Consider the following 21633-nt stretch of genomic DNA (forward strand, 5'->3'; position numbering starts at 1 on the left):
CAGTTTTTATTCTATATCTATACTTGAAAACAAAATGGTTTTGATGAGGCTCAGAGTAGGGTTTGCGATGCGAGTTTCATTTCAAAAAACGTTATCTAGTGGTTTTGAGATAAAACATGAAAAAATGCATTGGCAAATCACCAGACAGGGTGTGCAAAAAGGTAACTTGTGGTCACAAATAGACAGTTTTTATTCTACACAAATGAGTTTTCTACTTGGATTAGGTGTAAATTCTCAAAAAATCCGAATAAGGAGCCTTTCCATTTCAAAAAGTTTTATCTGCTGGTTTTTGGATAAAACATGAAAAAATGGATCGAAAAATCACCAGACAGGGTGTGCAAAAAGGGAACCTGTTGTCGCAAATAAACAGTTTTCACTTCACACAGATGAGTTTTCTATTTGAATAAGTGTACAAATTCTCAAAAAGTTCGAAAGCAGGGTGTCTAACAAAATCTGAAAACTAAAAAAAAGGACCTTGGAAGGACATATTTTTTAAAATTATAAATGCACCTACTGACCCCCCCCTCGTCATCCATTTTAACAAAATTGTCAAAAAAAATCTTTGAAAATTTATAATTTTTAAAAGAAACAAAAAAATTAATAATATTCAAAATTGACCTGATAAATTTCTTGTCTAATGACTACCAAATCCAAAAAACGAAATTTCATACTTTTTTCGTATTTTTTTCATACGATATATTTTCAACTTATATAGTCCGGCATATGACAATAGGAGTAATTGCACCCCCCCCCCCCCCGTCGATCATCCAAGACAACTTTTTTCTTAAAGGGGACATCCTAAGGAACATTTTAAAGCAAACTTGCCAAAAATAAAGTTGGCCTTACTTACAAAATGGCGGCCATTTTGATTGACAGGTCAGCCAAAATCGCAGATTTTGCGTTTTAACATAGCACTTGCACGAACTTTTCAAACTTTACAAAGGTAGATCGAAAGATCATGCAAAAATTCATCACCTGTCAAAATTTCAAGTGCTAAAGTGGGTTTTTCGATTTTTGGTGAATTTTTGAAAATCGAATTTAGGCCAAAAATGAGGGAAAAAATCAAAATTTCACCAAATTGACCAAGAAAGCTGAAATTTGGGATATACCCTATTTTCGACATGCCAAATCGATTGGAAACGGGTTCAACCCGTTTTGAGCAGTTCTGGAGCCTCCAGCAGATTTTTGAATCTCGAAATTCCCACAAAATTCCATCACATTGGAGTTGTAAAGCTAAAATTTATTCTAAAAACTAATTTCAATACGCTACGAAGTACTGCAGGTGAATTTCAAGTCGTTTTGGATCCTCCAGCGACTTTTTGAAAATTCCTGAAGCCTCCAGCAGATTTTTGAAACTTTAAATTTTCACAAAATTTCATCAAATGGAGATGGAAAGCTGAATTTTACTCTACACTCCAATTGTAACACCCTCTGAAGACGACTTCAGGTGGGTTCAAGTCATTTTAGGGCCTCCAGCAACTTTTTTTGAAAATTACTGGAGGCTCCAGCAGATTTTTGAATCTTTAAATTTTCACAAAATTTCATCAAATGGAGATGAAAAGCTGAAATGTACTCTACACTCCAATTTTAACACCCTCTGAAGACGACTTTAGGTGGGTTCAAGTCATTTTTACTTCGCAGACTTCATGGTGGTTTCAAAATATGGTTTTGAAGCTTCCAGCTACTTTTATAGGAAATTTAAATTTTCCAAAAAAACGTCATACAACCTTTCAAAAAGTTGCTGGAGGCTCCAAAACGACTTGAAATTCACCAGCAGTCAACTTCGTAGCGTATTGAAATTAGTTTGCAGAATGAATTTTGACTCTCCATCTTAGTTTGATGAAATTTTTGGGAAATTTCAAGTTTCAAAAGTCTACTGGAGGCTCCAATAATTTTCAAAAAATCATTGGAGGCTCTAAAATGACTTGAAATTTACCAGAAGTCGTTTTCAGAGGGTGTTAAAATTGGAGTGTAGAGTAAATTTCAGCTTTCTGTACGGAAATTACTATTCTAAATCGAATAATAACCCTGACCACACAAAAACGTCGAACAATTAAACAGACTTTTGAAACATAACAAAATAACAAAGTATTTATTTTGAAAAATGGTCGTTGACTTTTTAAGGTCAACGTACCAATAAGTAAACATGACTACGAGCAAAAATGCTCTAACAACCTTTTGCTTCAAAAGTATAAATCGTATTATCGCGTCGAAAACAAATAACTAACAAAATCAAAATTTCAAACTATTGACTGTTTGATAGCCAATAAATTATACAAAAACCAGTACGTTTTACTCCTGGCGCACGGCCAACAATATTTATACATACGCGAATGAAACAATATTTAAAAACAAAAATTTGGATTTTATAACAGAATTACACGACAAATAAAGTTACGGGTAGCATTATACTCAATTTTTCCAACACCCCACCATAAAAATATTTTCACATACCTACAGGTGTACCACATCTTATCACCGGTGTTTTGTAAACAAAACGAAAGTAAATATTTTTACAGCAAAATTGACTTAAAATCTACTCGAAAACTTAAGACTAATAAGACGTGATTTTTACTTTTCAAAATAGCGAAATAATCGTACATACAAAAAAATAATTTTTAGAACCGAACGAACTGAAAATGATGAGTATCATACTCATTATTTTACTACAAATATCCAAATACGAATTTAAAATGTTCGCAGACTTCATTTTTTTACATTCTTTCAGATTACAACCTTGAATCAGAAAAGCGCAACATAACAAGATATACCAGCAGTTAATCAAAGTATTAACATTTTTATCATTTTCTTTTTCAACATAACCATTACTGTTCGATTTTTTTTTCGATCACTGACCCTGTACCTATATAAAATCAAAATCGCTACTTTGTAAAGAAAAGTAACATCGAAATGAACGTCATTTTGTAAATTTGTCATTACCAACCAGGCTTTAAGCCCAAAACTTTCAACCATGATAAAGTCAAAAACAAATGAAATTTGTACCTAAAACCAATCTAAATCAACAATTGTTGATTTTATTAACTCTCGCAAAACTAAGCTTACAAAACATATGAACTGAAGAATTAAACCAAAAATCATCGCTTGAATTTCCATACACACATTTGTCCCAATCACTACAATCACATTTTCCAAAATCTACAGTACCTAGGTACAATCACCTTTCACACATAAATACCAAAACAAACGCGCCTCGTATAAATCACACTTGTTGCCTACTATAATCATACACAATACTGAAAACTCTAACCAAACAATCAAAAAAAAAAAAAAAAAAAATCCACTTATTAAAAAAGAAAAAAAAAAATGATTTTCAACTCGCAAAACTATACCTATGTAGTTCCAAAAACATGAACTAACCCTTTCGCTTTCATCACGGTATTTTTTCAAAATCATTTCTGAAAGCTGCATCGACATGAGACAACAACTTCCCCACCATCGATGGAGCTTTCCTCTTTACTTGTATAAGTAACTTCCTTTACAGGTAGGTACACTGCCACTCATACAATTACTCATTACCCCAACTTTACTTTACACATTATACCAACTGAATTCAAAGAACTAGTAATTACTACTACCGTAGTCATTTGTAGCATTCGAAACTAAAACGCAATCCAAGATTTGTGATCCCTAACAAATCAGAAATCATACTTTTTGAATCAGAAAAATCCAAAAACATAAAACTATTGTATATAGATACTCACTGTCACCTACACTACTACTCTTACCATATGACTGACCATTGCTGCTCAGTTGACTACCAACATTACTCGAATTTCACGTTGATAATATTACACTACTAGTGTTGTCTGATTTTTTATAAAAGGTTAACTCCTTTCACACTACATAACCCTACGTCGTCGTCTGATTTTTTATAAAAGGTTTACTCCTTTCACCGGATTTTACACTTCACACAATTTTTAAATAAAGGTTATTTTTCCTTTTACCGGATTTTACACTACACACAATTTTTTTTAAAAAAAGGTTATTTTTCCTTTTACCGGATTTTACACTACACACAATTTTTTTTAAAAAAAGGTTATTTTTCCTTTTACCGGATTTTACACTTCACACAATTTTTTAATAAAGGTTATTTTTCCTTATACCGGGTTTACACTAACTACCTATGTCTCGTTGTCGTTATTTTCCTTAAACCATATTACAACATCACCTGGAATACTCATTACCTATACTGTTATCGTTATTCGTTGAATAGTTACGTTATTCGATTTGGCCAAATCGTTGTTGTTACTTGTTTGTAAAATACTTCGTTACATTTTCCAACAGCATCACTGCTGGAAAAACTTATCGTCGCTTTTGTCACTGAATGTTTACCATCAACAGTTAAACCAAATATGATATCATTAAAACTCCTCTTCTCAAATTTATTTCCAACCTCTTCTACATCAACGCAAAACATCGCTCACCTCTTCAGAAGTCGAAGACAAATTGTTAATATCACTAAAAATCACGTTCAGTTGTCTTTTTTAAAATCTTCCCTAAACGCATCATCACCAAAACTACTTTTCACACTACTGTCACTGAAACGTTCATTGCTAAAACCATCTACTACTCTACTATTCATTAACTTCGAAACAACAGTCGCTGCTGCGATGGAATTTTTAACAGACGCTGCTGAGATGGAATTTTTAACAGAACAACCAATGTCATTTTCTCAAAAACTTTCATTTTCCAGTCCCACATTTTTAAATCGGTTTAGAAAAAGTAGATTCAGCTTCCATAATTTCGTTTTAATTTAAATTTGACTACAAAATGACCGTTGGAATCGAAAATGATCTTTATTATTTCTCTACACGAGTTATGGTGTACAATCTGAGGTTCATTGTCAAAAAAAAATAAAAAAATGAAAAAAATAAAACATAGCCCAACTTTTGTAAAGCCAAAACGGATATCAAATTATTGGATAAATTTGAAGCATAACTTACGTTTTACATTTCGAATAAAACTCCATACTCATTTTCCAGAATTCTGGAGACATTAATCATGTGATTCAATGCACGGAAATCAACAACAAAAAATATCCTCAAAATCGTCATTTGAACAAATCGAATCATTCGTCAAACTGTCACTCGCATTCTTATTCAAAAAAAAAAAATGGAAAACTCAGGAATAAACGTATTTCTACGATGATCACGTCTTTTAACTGACTCGTATCGGCAAAAATTCATGTTCCACAGGAGAAACATACTCGAAAAAAGAACCATTCAAATGGCTAAAATTTTGGTTTCCTCTGATGACTAGAACCAAAAACCTTACTTTGCGCCACTACTTCACTGCCATAAAAACGACACCACTTGCCAATGTGGCCTACCCCATTACATCGGTAACATCAAATTTGATTTTTGTACACCATTATGTCACTATATCTTACAATAAAAAAAAATATTGTCGTTTTTGCTATAATACTACTTAACGTCAGAACCAAAAATTCGTCTCTAAAAATACTGTTGCCACGTTTAGGTACTTTTTAACATTGACAGAAAAACATTCAACTTAAGTTCTATTGTATTTTCTGTAAACATTTCCAATACTCGACCATATTTTGTAATCTCATTCAATTTCCAAAGAATAATTGTCTTGGATCCTGACAAAAAAAATCAAAAGAAATTGCCCAATATAAAAAACTTCCCAGTTTTCCAAAAATACAAAAAGCAAACTGAACACATAACGCTTTTAAAAGAATCATCACCGCAAAAATATACAGAAAAAGAGAACAAACCTTATACTTTAAATCATCACAATCTAAACCCACAGACAGATCGTACCACTCGAATTGATACGTTTTGTGTATCTATCATCACCATAGAAATTGCACATGACACCACCTACTGATGTGACCTATGTCTTGTTGCATCGGTAACATCAAATAGGATCCGAAAAGGAACCGCGCAAATTATATACTACCTAGGTACGATATTTTTGAAAATTACCACCCAATTCAAATAGGTACACTTATTTTACATCGTTGAAATCGTTGTCGTCGTTAAAAAAAAATAATTACCGTAATCGCCTTGTAAAAAAATAATACTATTACTTTGTCGTTGTCGACTATACATAAGTATAAATACTACCAGATTGTTAACTCGATCGTGTTCAAATTTACTCGGATCGTATAGGTACTCAAAATCGTTTCTTTTACTACCTACACCATCGTCGTGAACCGGATTTTTCGTCGTCGCCCAAAAGCTTGTTGTTGTTGTGAACCAAAATTTTTCGTTTTTACTACCTGCCTCTTAAACATTTACTCATACTTGGTTGAAACCATAACACATAACGCCGTACCATTCGAAAATCTTGTCAGACCGTTTGAAGCAGGGAAGGATTCGCGTTTGTTACTTTGGAATCGCCATATCGACTGCATTTGTTACCACCGTTATTTTTAAATAACTCCCTCGAATTGCGTCCAGAAATACGATTGTTGTCATTGCCATTTAACAGTTACCAAAAGTCGAATCACGTTACGAATACCATAACCCAAATACATATTCGCGTTCATTTAACATTGTCGTCGCGCAAATTAGGCCCAAGCCTCGTCAATACACACGTACGAACCATTAGACGGAGAATTACCAGGAGATGAATTAAATAACGGATCACCCCGATCACATCGTCGTTGTTTTTTTAACCGCTTCACGTTGACCAAAAACTAAACATCGAAAAGAAAAATCAGAGGCATCAAAAAGAACCTCGCTCTTGCAACCATGTACGGAAATTACTATTCTAAATCGAATAATAACCCTGACCACACAAAAACGTCGAACAATTAAACAGACTTTTGAAACATAACAAAATAACAAAGTATTTATTTTGAAAAATGGTCGTTGACTTTTTAAGGTCAACGTACCAATAAGTAAACATGACTACGAGCAAAAATGCTCTAACAACCTTTTGCTTCAAAAGTATAAATCGTATTATCGCGTCGAAAACAAATAACTAACAAAATCAAAATTTCAAACTATTGACTGTTTGATAGCCAATAAATTATACAAAAACCAGTACGTTTTACTCCTGGCGCACGGCCAACAATATTTATACATACGCGAACGAAACAATATTTAAAAACAAAAATTTGGATTTTATAACAGAATTACACGACAAATAAAGTTACGGGTAGCATTATACTCAATTTTTCCAACACTTTCCATCTCCATTTGATGAAATTTTGTGAAAATTTAAAGTTTCAAAAATCTGCTGGAGGCTTCAGGAATTTTCAAAAAGTCGCTGGAGGATCCAAAACGACTTGAAATTCACCTGCAGTACTTCGTAGCGTATTGAAATTAGTTTTTAGAATAAATTTTAGCTTTACAACTCCAATTTGATGGAATTTTGTGGGAATTTCGAGATTCAAAAATCTGCTGGAGGCTCCAGAACTGCTCAAAACGGGTTGAAGCCGTTTCCAATCAATTTGACGTGTCGAAAATAGGGTATATCCCAAATTTCAGCTTTCTTGGTCAATTTGGTGAAATTTTGATTTTTTTCCTCATTTTTGGCCTAAATTCGATTTTCAAAAATTCACCAAAAATCGAAAAACCCACTTTAGCACTTGAAATTTTGACAGGTGATGAATTTTTGCATGATCTTTCGATCTACCTTTGTAAAGTTTGAAAAAGTTCGTGCAAGTGCTATGTTAAAACGCAAAATCTGCGATTTTGGCTGACCTGTCAATCAAAATGGCCGCCATTTTGTAAGTAAGGCCAACTTTATTTTTGGCAAGTTTGCTTTAAAATGTTCCTTAGGATGTCCCCATTACGAAAAAAGTTGTCCCAGAGGATCGGCGAAGGGGGGGTGCAATTACCCCTATTGTCATATGTCGGACTAATATGTACCTTGACACGCCTCACATACCCTCGCTTATTTTTTAGACATCAAAATTGAGTAAGGGAAACTACGTCGATGAAAAATTTCAATATCAGGGATGGTACTCAAATTTTTCTCAAAAAAATAACTTTAGTAACCAAAAAGACGTAATCAAGAAAGTGACTAAAAAAATGCTTAATGTAATAAAAAGGAGGTAAGCAAAAAACTTTCCACACAAAACATTATATTTTATTTTCAGAGGCGTGACGAAACGATGCGCGGTGGGAGATAGAGAGGGGGTGAGACTGAGACATTCTTCCAATTTTTCTCGCTAGATTTTCTCAATTTTTTACTCCAAACTCCCCCCCCCCTCAACACCAACATTTTTCCAAACAATTGGCCAGATGTGGTTCGAACCATTTTGTAAAAAGGAAAGTTTGGTTACAAAAATGTCGAATAAAAAATTTATTTGAATTTTTCATTGATTGGATTATGTTTTTGGAATTTCTCGAGTTGATTTTTCCATTCTAGGAAATGTTTGAAATAGTCGTAGCAGAATTGCAATCTGACCGAGCAAAGCGAGTGTGAAAGCTGCGAAAAATTGATAATTCAAAACGTAAAACATCATTTTTCAAGCAAAAAGTTGATTTTCATAGCTTCAAAATTTACAAATTTTAAACGTTTTTAGAAAATTTCATAGGTATTCATCATCTAACAAAATAAAAAAAAAACTGGCTATTAACGAGACGTTTTGACCAAAAATGGAAAATTTTTATTTGGTTTTCACAGCACTTCGATTTTTTATTATTTTTCATCTTTCAAAATTTTAAGGGACTCCATATAAGAAGATCAACAAATCATGTAAAAAAAATGGGGTTTTTCAAAAAAAAAAAACAACCAAAATAATGAAAAGTCTGCATTTTTTTTTGCGTAAATGAGCAGATTTATAAATAATGTAATGAAAGTTCACTATGCAAATTGACGATTTATGAATATTTTAGGGTTTCTGAAATCGCTGTTATTCGAATTCCCCCTCTCACCCTAGTCACCCTTTCTCAAATTTTTTTTAGAAAAAAGTTCAATTCAACCATTTCACAGTTTACTTACTAAGAAATTATCGAAAAAACTGGCTAACAATAATATAATTGCAAATGTTTCCGAGTCAGATGATCGTTGACACACCAGACGATATCTACCAAAAAAACTCGCTCGTTATATATGTACGTTTTTGAAGTTTTTTCTGCCAGTTTTACTGAAATTTACCAAATTAGGTACAGTAAAAAATTTAGTTTCAAACTGAGATGGTTGCAATCGTATAGGTGGGGGGGGGGGGGTGATTTTAGTACACTGATCAAATTCAAGATTTTCATTTCATGGTTTAAAATTTTTATGAAAACATAACTAGTAATCAGGCAAATTCAGCAATTTTGAAAAATTCGCCAAACATAAAAAAATCAACTTTTGGTACATTAGCTGAAAATTTGGTGCTGAGGAGTGAGTGAAATGGCCTTTCAGTGAGCCGAATTTCAGCTAAATTGAAAATGAAGTTTGTAATTCTGCATAACAAGCGAACTTTTTGTCACATTTTGATAATTTTAGCAAAAAGGAGGACTTTTGAAGATTCATCTTTTAGATTTCTACTTTTGTTTAAAACAGTTCGTCTACACATTGGTAAAAAGTCTCAAGAATGCAGAAATATTAATTTTTTAGATTTCTGATGGTATTTTTGCAATAAGTGCCAAACTTTTAATTTTTTTTTTCTCGAAAATGAAAAGAAACGCCAGTCTAATTTTTTGATATGTTATTCTACATGAAAAGGACTAAAACTGAGAATTTTTTCAGAATTTTTACTCGCAGACATCGTGGTTATATTTAAATTTCAAGTTTTTAAATCGATTTTTTTAGGTTTTTGAAAATGGCAACACCGATTTTGACATCATTCGTCGATTACCCACTCAAAGTACCACAATTTTAAAAAAAATCAAAATTCTATACCACGTACACCCGAAGCAATTTGCAACTGAAAGTTTCCATTTTCGGCTATTTTAGAGAACTTCGAAACCCCACAGCTTCGATAAAAAAAAAATCGAAAAAATGTAAAGTTCGTGTCATTTGTCATCGTTTGATGATCTCTAAACATGATCTGATTTTGAAAAAAATCGAAGACCCCCTCATGCAAAAATCCGCCGATTTGGCATGGAATGACTCACTATCAATAATTGAAATTAAAAAAAAAAAAAAAAAAAAAAAAAAAAACATAAATGATCATAAAAATACAGATTACAGGGTAAGTAGTATCGTACATATTTATTTTTTATTTACCGACGCGTATACAAATTGAACTAAAACTACATATTCAAGAAAAATATTCGTTCATGAAAAAAGAAAAAAGGATCAATGCATCTCTGTATGTTTAAAACAAACTTAATGTAAGTAAGTAACCAATTCAAAAAAGGTTTTAGCGAATTATTACCAACGCAGTTCATGTTCATTTCGTGAGCAGATTATCGAAAAAAAAAAACCCAGCTAAAAATAAGTATAAACCAATCTCAATGTACGTATTTAAAAATCAAACAAGCCCAACTCAGTACTCGCCTGAATAAAATCGACATGATGGACATCTGAAAATTACCAGTGGACTTTATGACGGATCTTCCTAAATATGCCATCAAATGAAGGACCTGGAGACAACCATGATAAAAATGGATCAAAAGCAGGTGTATCGAACCTACGGTCATATATATGCTCGCGACTATCTGAAACGAACAACTGCACCAACGTTGTACTCATTCTTCCTTTTATCTTTCGTTTAGTGTCCTCCGCCGAAGCAAATGAATCCACGAATTTCATCAGCTCTTCAAGAGGAGGTTCCGTTGAGCAGGTATAGGGCGATAAAATCTCCGGAGTTGCAGGTAACGACATAAGTTGATTCTTAAATTCTGACGATTGATCTTTATTGTCGAAAGTATCGTCGATAAATACAATAAATTCGTTGACTTTTCTAACAAGTGGAAGAGTAATACCGCTTCTTTCACCGAGAAAAGTTGATTGCAAAAGCTGCAGCTTGTAATCTTTTTCTGCTTCAACTTCGGGCCAATAAAAGTTCAGCAAATCGTTCAATTCTTCGAACATCCCAGAACTTAATAGTTTGCTACACCAGATACGCACATTTTCACTTTTCGCTAAAATGCTACCCTTGAATTGGGCAATTTCTTCTTCGTTTTCGAAGCAAAGTTTCATTATTCCTAGTAAATCTTCACTTCGGGTGCCTTGGATCAAATGAGGCCAACAGTCGCGCCAAAATGTGCTTCTCTGCTCAAAAGTGGCTGATGAAAGAATAATCGATAAAAATCCGACGAAACGTCTTTTAGTACATGAAAATGGAGCATTGTTCTCAAACAATCCGCTGCCGTATAAAATGTCTTCGATTATCGATCGTTTTAAATTAGGCGCGATACTGCTCCAAATTACTGAACAATGATACAACCAATTCGGAGGTTCACTCAAACACCCTTCAAAAGCTGAGGCCAGCTCGAGTTTCAACATTTCGACGACCAATGTTCTGAAAGTAATTTCGGTCATTTTATTTTTAATAAGCGTCCACGTCGGTTGAAGGTACCAGTTGCCACGGAGACGATCTTTTAGCATTTTGAGTATCAATTTACAACCTTCTGTATTAACAAATTCATTGAGCTGTTGATCGCACAGTTTCGACAACACGAACGTAACAAACAATTTTAAATCACGATCGATAATCTCCACGGCTTTTCCCATTCGATTTTCAAGAGGTAAACAATTCCAGAAATACTCCAGCGATGGTCTATTCTCAACCATGTGATAGTCAAACATAACTTCGTCAACATTTTCGTCCTCATCGATAGGAATCTCCTCCAAATCATAGTTGATACGGCATATCCAATAATACAGTTGCGGACGAATATCAAAACAAATGGTATACAATTCGTAACTCTCATATACAGATGGCCAAAGTCGTCTGATATCGTCTTCGAAAAAATACGCGCAAGCTATAGCGAATTTTTCGTCCTCAGTAATTCTATCACAAACCATCATGCGTTTCGCTGTTCTCACATAATCGATAGTGCCAGTATAGTCAGCGGCGAGATCGTCGAAGGATTGAAAAACGTAGGGAGCATAGTGTCTTCCTTCTGGATGTTTGAATATACTGGTATAGTGATCTCTCAGCCAGTCATCCATTGAAGACCCAAATCTTTGGATATATTCGTCGATAACATCGTAAATTACCGAAGGCAAGTCAGGAAATAATGCGGATTTTGACGAGATATTTATCCTGGATGGATAAAATTTTCTTAAAATCTCATCCGTACGATATTCACGAATTTCATTGCGCCAGATTTGCAGGCTTACTGCGATTGCTGATAGATCTTTCAACGGTACTGGAGTCGGTTGAGCGATATCATATACGACAGGCACTATCTCATCCATTTCTGAGATTCTTGATTCTGAACAGGTGCAAATTCAAACCTGCAATCGTAACGAGCGAATTAATTCGATGAAGCGAGCAGCTGGCCGGAAATTGATAGGTAAGGGACGAATGAAAAAAAAATGTCGTTCAGTATTCCCCAAAATTGATTTTTCAATCGTGACACTTTTCAGCAGAAAGGTTTCCACATGGAAACAATCATCGAATTACATACATAATAATGGCGGATCATTTCATGTCAAATCAGCCTGATTTTGGGTATTGGACCATAGATACACATTTTTCGCTCAAAATTCTCCCTTTCATTAGCTCCTCAACCCTACCTGTGACAAAAGAGGTAGGAATTGTTTTTTTTTCTTCATAATAATCAACAATATGTTTTATGTATTTTTTCGAAAGTATCATTCATCGAAAATGTCATAAGTTCAAGGTTGAACTTTTTCGAGTGCTCAATTTTCAAAACGATTGCCGAATGCAAACTCTTTTTTCAATTTTATCTCTTTTACGTCCGAATCTTGATACTTTTTTCATGAAAATTGAAGAAATCGGACGAAATATGGATCATGAGGTTTATTGGAAGCGTCGAATACGAACATGAATTCAATTTAATGATTCATCGGTCCTTCCAACTCATTAAAGTTTTAAATTTGCCGAAAATTTTAGAATATGGTTTACTATGGTTAGATATACCCATAAATACCTGCAGTCACCAGTTACCCTCATTAACTTCCCTGTTCCTTTCCTGAAAATTGAATTAGGATTTCAACGATGCTGATCATAATAAATGAAATGATCGGGGGCGTTTGAAGAGTCAAATCAAAAAAATGTGCTGATATTCGTATTCGGCACTCTCGAGAACGTAGAAAACGATATGTCACACGATACAATTACAAGACTTCGTTTCACTCTCACCCCTGGGTCATTCCACATCAACTCGACTAAGAAGTGGTAAAGGGGACGGCGATTTTTTCGAAATTTTCCCTGTGGAAAGACCTTCCGAAGGGATGACCAATGGTGCCAATCGCAGCCCTCTAGCACCTTTTTTAAAGGCTGCTAGGGGGTGTCAAAGTTTTCAATGAACTTGAAATATCATCAATTTCAGCAGTGGATTACTCGATAACCGCGATACCAACCAAAATGGAAATTTTTCCAATAGTTGGGGGTTTTGAAAAGCTTTTTGATGATATCATAAAAATCAGTGTTGCCACTTTTTTTCGTACGAAAAATTAGCCCGAAAAATTTCAAAACGTAGTTTTCCATTGTAGTTTTCATATCGTTCCGACTTTCAAAAATTCTGAAAAAATATATTATGGACAACTTTTCATTTTGAACAACATATTAAAAAATTGGGATCGCATTATTTCGCGAAGTCAATTTAAAAAAATTGAAAGTTTGCGAAAAAATATGATTTTTTGATTTAAAATATGAAAAAAAGTTTTGATTGGTGAAGTTGACCCATTTAACCCCTATTTTTACGTATCCGTTGAAAAAGTTGAAAAAAAACCGTTCACTCGATGAAATGAACTCATCACAAAAAAATCAAAATTCGAAAAATTCTATTTTCAATTCCAAACATCAAAAAAAGTTTAAATTTATTCAGTTGTCTTATTTTGACCTCATACTGCTGAAATGAATCATATTTCAAGTTCACTGAAAACGTTGACACCCCCTAACAGCTTTCAAAAAAGGGCTAGAGGGCTGCGATTTGCGCCATTGGTCATCCCTTCAAAAGGTCTTTCCACAGGAAAAAATTCAAAAAAATTACCGACCCCCATTACCACTTCTTACAAGGGAATCTCTTGAGTTGTCACACTCCGGATTGAACGGGACTGCGATTTTTGGAAAGAGCATATTCTAAAACCCTCAAAACAAAATTTTCAGCTGCTCAAGTTCATTTTTCGATTTTTGGGGAATTTTTGAAAATTCAAAATTGACTGTTTTTGGCGATTTATGCTTTTTTAAAAATGTACGTACTTGATCAATAAAAATGGTCAAAATGAGTCCTAAAACTAATATTAATCACCCAAATTCAAATTTCACAATTTCCAGCCATTCTGGAGCCTCCAGCGCGATTTTTCAATTTCTCCAGAATTTTGAATTTGCTCCAGAATGCGTGAATATGAAGTTGGGCAGCTAAAAATCGAGTTGTGTATTATACTCGACTTGTTTAACGATTTTATGTACATTTGAGCCGATTTTGGGAGTGACACCTCAAGAGTGTTTTTTTGACCAACTTTTTTCAAAAATTAAAAAATCCAAAAAATCAAAAGATATCCGTTTGAGAGGAAATTTTTGAAATTTGCGCGAATCGCTGTAATTTCTTTAAGAACTAACCCCTGTAGCACAAATTCTACCATTTCCACCCGTTTTGGAGCGAGAGTCACATCTCAAAAAACCACTCTTGAGGTGTCACTCCCAAAATCGGCTCAAATGTAGATAAACTCGTTAAACAAGTCGAGTATAATACACAACTCGATTTTTAGCTGCCCAATTGCATATTCACGCCTTCTGGAACAAATTCAAAATTCTGGAAAAATTGAAAAATCGTGCTGGAGGCTCCAGAATGGCTGGAAATTGTGAAATTTGGATTTGGGGGTTAGTTTTGGACAAAATGCAGCGATTCGCGTGAATTTCGAAAATTTCCACACAAACGGGAAACTTTTGATTTTTTGGATTTTTTAATCTTGAAAAAAGCTGGTCAAAAAGCCACTTTTGAGGTGTCACTCTCAAAATCGGCTCAAATGTGGATAAACTCGTTAAACAGGTCGAGTGTAATATATGCAACTCGATTTTTAGCTCCCAACTTCATATTCACGCCTTCTGGAGCAAATTCAAAATTCTGGAGAAATTTAAAAATCTGGGTGGAGGCTTCAGAATGGCTGGAAATGGTGAAATTTGGATTTGGGTAATTAATATTAGTTTTGGGACTTATTTTGACCATTTTTATTGATCAAGTACGTACTTTTTTAAAAAAAAGCATAAATCGCCAAAAACAGTCAATTTTGAATCTTCAAAAATTCACCAAAAATCGAAAGATGAACTTAAGCAGCTGAAAATTTGGTTTTGAGGGGTTTACACTATGCTCTTTCCAAAAATCGCGGTCCCATTCAAATCGGAGTGTGGCACCTCAAGATGTTTCCTTGTTAGTCAAATTGACGCGGAATAACCCCCTCCTAAACAACGAAAAGCTCACGTTAGTGAGTAAATATCATAAAAGTGTCAAATCATAGCTCCAAAAGTGAGCGAGGTTTTGACAATACTTATTGAATTACGGAAATTTTCATGAAAATTTTTAAAACTGCTCTGAATTACCTACCTGTAAAACGCTGCAAGCAAATTTTCTCCGAGTTGCAGCAGTCCCTAGTTCATTAACTACATAGTTCAGTACTACGAGGAGAAATTCCAATCGTTGAAAAAAAAAAAAGGTAGGTTCATCTCACCTCACCTGGGCACCTGACCCAAGGAAATTTGAAAGACAAAATAATAACGTTTATTCCTCTTTCCACAAACAAATTTCTGCAAAATCAAAGAACCCAAACCCAAAATTGAACTGATTCGACACGAAATGACTTTTACCTCTCAAAAAATGACTAAAATTTTACAAAATCTAATTTTCCAATTTTCTTTTGAGAACGAGGTCTATATAAGAAGGAGTTTTACCCAAAATGGAAGATTTTCATTTGGTTTTCACAAGATTTCAATTTTTTATGATTTTTTTTTTGATTTTTCCACATTTTGAGGGGTTCTATGTAAGAAGACCAACATTTGAGAGACAATCGAGAAAGGTTTTCTCTTGAAAAGAGACGTCGAGTCACTCATTTAAACGAATTTCTGACATAGGAATATGAGAATTGAAAAAAAAATTACACACTCCGATAGTTCCATTTCATTATTTTTTTCAATTTAGTGGCCCCACACAAGGAAACCCACATAGCTAAATAGGATCATATACAACTTATTGTTTTTAGTTCTTTCTGTAGTGGTGAGAGAAGGTGAAGTGGAGGAAAAGACTCCCAGCACGAATTACATATTTCAGAATTGAGATTAAATGAGAAAAATGATTAATCCTTTTCTCATGAAATTCAACAGCAGGCGAGGGGGAGGCAAAGGGAGGAAATAAAAACCTACCTAGTGTATTTTTTTTGAAAAAGCAAGGAAAATAATCACAATTGGACTACATCATTTGTAACTTAAATTCAAAAAAAAAAAGTCATAAATTGTCATAAAAATAAAAGTACGTATTTATTTTTCGCGTATATAAATCAATTAAAACCTACGTAGGAACATGAGCGAAATATTTGTTCTTGAAAAATGAAAAAAGTTACATCAATGCATTTCTGTATGCATTCGTTGTTTAAAAAAAAATCAACGAAGGTAATAATACTTAAATAATACGAGTAAAAAACAAACTTAATGTACGGTGTACCTATCTCAAATATATTTTTAAAAATGTTTCAGCTGATCACCACACAGTTTATGTTGACTACGTGTGTAATTGAGCAAATTATCCAAAAAACCAGCTAAAAATAAGTCAAAAGAAATCTGAATGTATTTAAAAATCTAACAAGCTAAATCAACTTGAATAATTCGATATCATCGATTTCTGAAAATTTCCAAATAGTTTACGTAATATTTTCAATTTATGCCGAACTATTGAAAAAAAGAACACACACTGGCAGCCTCAGGACATCGCACTTCACAGAGAAATCTCTCGACTCTGGTACAATTCTATACACAAAGAATGAGTCCCCTTAAACCTTTCAACTTCTTCGGCATTTCCCAACAACCATAATAAAAATCGGTGAAAAACAGGTGTTTTGAAATCATTACAGTCGACGAAATATATATTCTCAGGATTTTTGAACAACGCAGTCAACACACCAATCATACGCTCTTTTATCACATGTAGAGTTTGTTGCTCCGAAACAAACGTATCGACAAATCGCATTAGCGCTTCGAAAGAAGGATTCCTTACGGAGGTATACATCGATAAAATGCCTTGAACTTCAGACGACGACATAAATTGATTCTTAAAATTGGCCGCCTCATCTTGACTATCGAATGTATCGTCGATAAATGCGTTAAATTCGTCGTATCTTTCGATATGTTGACAATTAAGATGGATATTTTCTAATGGGAAAGTTGATCGTAAAAGCAGCTGTTTGTAAATTTTCGCAATTTCAACTTCGGACCAACAAAAGTCCAGTAAATCGTTCAGTTCGTCGAATATCCCAACACGTAATAGTTCGCTACACCAGATCCGCACGTTTTCATTTTCAGCAAAAATGTCATCTCTGAACTGCTTCAATTCTTGTTCGTTTTCGAAGCAAAGTTTCATCATTCGAATCAAATCTTTACTTCGGGTGCCTCTGATCAAATGAGGCCAACAGTTGCGCCAAAATGTGCTCCTCCGCTCAAAAGTTGCCGATGAAAGAATAATCATTAAAAATCCGACGAAACGTCTATTACTAGATGTAAACATAGGCATGTTCTGAAAAAATGCCCTGTCGGATAAAATGTCTTCGGCTATCGATTGTTTCAAATTAGTTGGGATACTGTTCCAAATTTCTGAACAACAATTCAACCAATTTTGGAGTTCTTTCGAACACCCTTCAAACGACGAGGTCAGCTCGAGTGTCCACATTTCGATGACCAGTGATCTGAAAGTACTTTCGTTGACTTTATTTTTAATAAACTTCCACGTCGGTTGAAAGAACCAGCTGTTGAGGACAATATCGTTTAGCAGACTGAGTATCAATTTACAACCATTCGTATTAACAAATTCATCGAGCTGTTGATCGTTCAGTTTTGATAACACGAACGTCACTAATAATTTCTTATCACGAGTCGCAGCGTCTATGGCTTTTCTCATTCGATTTATGAGAGACGTTTGGTACCAAAAATACTCGACAGATGGTCTATTCCCAATCATGTGGTGGTGAAGCATAACTTCGTCAACAGATCTGCCGCTCCTCTGACCAGGTATTCTACGCAATTCATTCCTGAATAAGCAGATCCAGTAAAACAATTGCGGGCATACGAGAAAATCCATCTTATTCAAGTCGAAACTCTGGCATACAGACGACCACATTCGTCTGATATCGTCGTGGAAAAAATACGTACAAGCTATAGCGAATTTTTCCACCTCGCTGAGTCTATCACAAACCATCATGCGTTTCGCTGTTCTCACATAGTCGATGGTGCCACCGTAATCAGCGACGAAATCGTCGAAGACTTCCAAAATAGAGTTTCGATTGGTGCGATGTGACTGGAATATTCTCCTGTAGTGACTATACAGCCATTTCGAAGCTGAACACCCAAATCTTGGAACATATTCGTCGATAACATCATAAAGCAATACTGGTATATCGGGGAGTACGGTTTTTGACGAGATTTTCAACGTGGGCGGATTAAATCTTTCTATGGTGCGGTTCGTGCGATGTTTTTGTATTTCATTGCGCCAGATTTCCAGGCTAATGGTAATGGCTGTTAGGTCTTTCAACGATACTGGGGTTGGCTGAGCGATATCGTACACGACAGGAACAGATATTTCGGTCATTTAGGAGGTTGTTGATTTCGCATAGGTAGAAATTCGAACCTAGAATCGTAACGAGTGAATTAATGCGATGAAGCGAGCAGCTGGCCAGAAATGATCAATTTAAATAAAATTAGTTGTGTTCGGGAACGAATAAAAATTTCGAATTTTATTCCTACTCTTAAAAATTAGTTTTCAGGCACACTCGTTGCGCTTTTCAACATGCAAGTCCCAACATAAAAAAAGAATGTTCCTGATTTTTTTTTCATAAAAAATTTGCAACGAAACAAAACAAAATATTTCTAGAGCAATATAAATTTTCAGGTCAAAATTATTGCTAAGAGAATTTTTTGCAATGTTGACAATTCCAACAAAGAAAGTTTTTTTTTTTTTGACAATTTCTGATAGAGAAAAAAATGGAAACTTTTGGACAGTTTTTAAACTAAGCAAGTCTTGTTAGATTTTTTCACTATGAAAACGCCAATTTTTAGCAATTTTGTCGAAAAGCGAGAACTTATTACAATTTTTGGAAAAAAGCAAAACTTTTACAATTTTAGCAAAAAGTATGATAGTACTTTTTGGGAATAATTGGCAAAAAACTATCTTTATTTTGCAATTCTTTGCAAAAAAGCAATGCTTTTGAATAACTTTTGAAAAAAAAAGTGAAAATCGTTTATAGTAATTTCGCTAAAAAGCGAGGATTTTTTTTCCAAAATGCCAAAATTTGATCATTTTAATCAAAAGACAGCAAATTTTGAGAATTAATTGGCAAATTAAGATATTACCTACATATTTTTGCATTTTTGCAATTTTTTTCAAAAAAAGTAGACTTTTCGATAATTTTTGGAAATTTGAGGTAAATAGCGAGATTTTTCAATTGCTAAAAAAGCTAAAAAATTTTGAATTTTTTTGCAAAAAAAAAAAAACGAAATGTTTGTAAGTTTTTGAAACTGCGAAAATTTCTGACAAGGTACGTATTTTTGACAAAAAGCAAGACTGAAAATTTTAGCAAGAAGTATGATAGGACTTTTTGAAAATAACTGGCAAAAAGTGAATGCTTTTGAATAATTTTTTAAAAAAAGGTGAAAATCGTCAGTAATTTCGCTGAAAAGCAAGAATTTTTTCAAAAAGCCAAAATTCGACCATTTTAATCAAAAAGTAGCAAATTTTGGAAATTATTGCGGCAAAGATATTACCAACAATTTTCTGCAACTTTTTTCAAAAAAAAAGAGACTTCTCAATAGTTTTTGAAAATTTGAGATAAAATAGCGAGATTTTTCAATTGCTAAAAATCTAAAATTTTTGGAATTTTTTTGCAAACAAAAAAAAAACAAAAAAAACGAAATGCTTGTAAGTTTTTGAAAATACGAAAATTTTTGACAAGATAGGGGAGATTGTTGTACCAGGGACCGATTTTTCGTTTTTTGGGAATGGACTCCACCCATTAATTATTTTTGAAAATGTGAATAGGGTGCATCAAAGAATGGTCTTTTACAAAAAAAACGAGATATTCACATTTGTTCAAAACTCATTCCCCTCCCCTCCAGAATTTTTTGAAAAAGTCACTTTTTTTTGGTCCATGGTACAACGGGTCGTGTACCAAGGACCAAAAGGAAATTTACCCTGGAAAATGCCTAAAAGTTGGCCGTGAAGGCATAAAGTTCACGTATGGATCATAGACATTCATTATAAATATTTACTTTTTACAATAAGATCATATAAAATTTTGCAGAATTTTTTTTTTTAATTTCATAATTTTGCCATGTTGTACCACGGACCATAGATTTTTCCTCAAATTTCCACCAATTTCAAATAAATTTTGAAACGTTTTCAGATGCTACAATGTAAAAACTGTGTAAAGGGCATCCTGGCATCTGAAAAAGTATCAAAATTCGTGAAAATTAGATGAAAAAATTGCGGTCCGTGGTACACGATGAAATTTGGTCCCAGGTACAAGACCTCCCAAAATTTAGAAAAAAATTTCTACAAAATTTCACACAATATTTTTCCAAAAAGTGAATATGTGTACTTACACTTGGATGGTGTAGCTACACGTTGCACTAATTGCTTTGACAAATTTCAAATAAACAACAGGTCAAAATGAGTTCACAAAACATGGCAAAATGTAATTTTTCGTTTTAAAACGTGATAATCGTGTGTAAAATTTTCAAATGAAAACCTTATCGCCTATAGTTCATTTTGTGGCATACCCTAGTGATGCTTCAAAACGTAGTGGGGTCCGAATTCCGCAAGTGGTGTTAATGAGGGAAAGGTCCCTGGTACAACAGGTCCGGGGTACAACAATCTCCCCTACACGTATTTTTGACAAAAAGCAAGATTTTGAAAATTTCAGCAAAATGTATGATGGGACTTTTTGGGAATAGCTGGCAAAAAGTGAATGCTTTTGAATAACTTTTGAAAAAAAAAGATAAAATCGTAAGTAGTTGTAATTTCGCTGAAAAGCAAGAATTTTTTCAAAAAGCCAAGATTCGGCCATTTTAATCAAAAAGTATCAAATTTTTGAAATTATTTCAACAAAGATATTATTACCAACAATTTTCTGCAACTTTTTTCAAAAAAAAGAGACTTCTCGATAATTTTTTGGAAATTTGAGGTAAAGCAGCGAGATTTTTCAATTGCTAAAAAACTAAAATTTTTGGAATTTTTTTGCAAAAAAAAAAGTGTTTGTAAAAAGCAGAATTTTTTGGATGGGTTTGCCCCATTTGATCGAGTCATCTGCTCTAAATCAAAAAATCGAAAGATTATTTTTCGAAGGGAGGAAGAGTGGAAGATTTTTTCT

At 33.8% G+C, this 21633-nt stretch overlaps 1 protein-coding gene across 4 annotated transcripts in view; it reads right to left on the minus strand.

The window, feature by feature from the left end:
* Window positions 1-21633, minus strand: part of LOC135847618 (uncharacterized) — a 41269-nt gene that overhangs the window by 17667 nt on the left and 1969 nt on the right. For 2 of the 4 annotated variants that reach the window (XM_065367248.1, XM_065367247.1), the window contains exon 2: window positions 10129-12339. The exons of 1 other annotated variant lie outside the window; for it this stretch is intronic. In XM_065367248.1, coding sequence (XP_065223320.1) covers window positions 10465-12300 — 1836 coding nt within the window. In that variant the 5' untranslated portion in view covers window positions 12301-12339 and the 3' untranslated portion in view covers window positions 10129-10464. Of the gene's footprint in view, window positions 1-10128; window positions 12340-16517; window positions 18897-21633 lie in introns of those variants that run through there. One more of the 4 variants, XM_065367246.1, reaches the window with a different exon arrangement.

The sequence above is a fragment of the Planococcus citri genome, chromosome 5, assembly GCF_950023065.1.
Source record: "Planococcus citri chromosome 5, ihPlaCitr1.1, whole genome shotgun sequence".
NCBI classification, from domain to species: Eukaryota; Metazoa; Arthropoda; class Insecta; order Hemiptera; family Pseudococcidae; genus Planococcus; species Planococcus citri.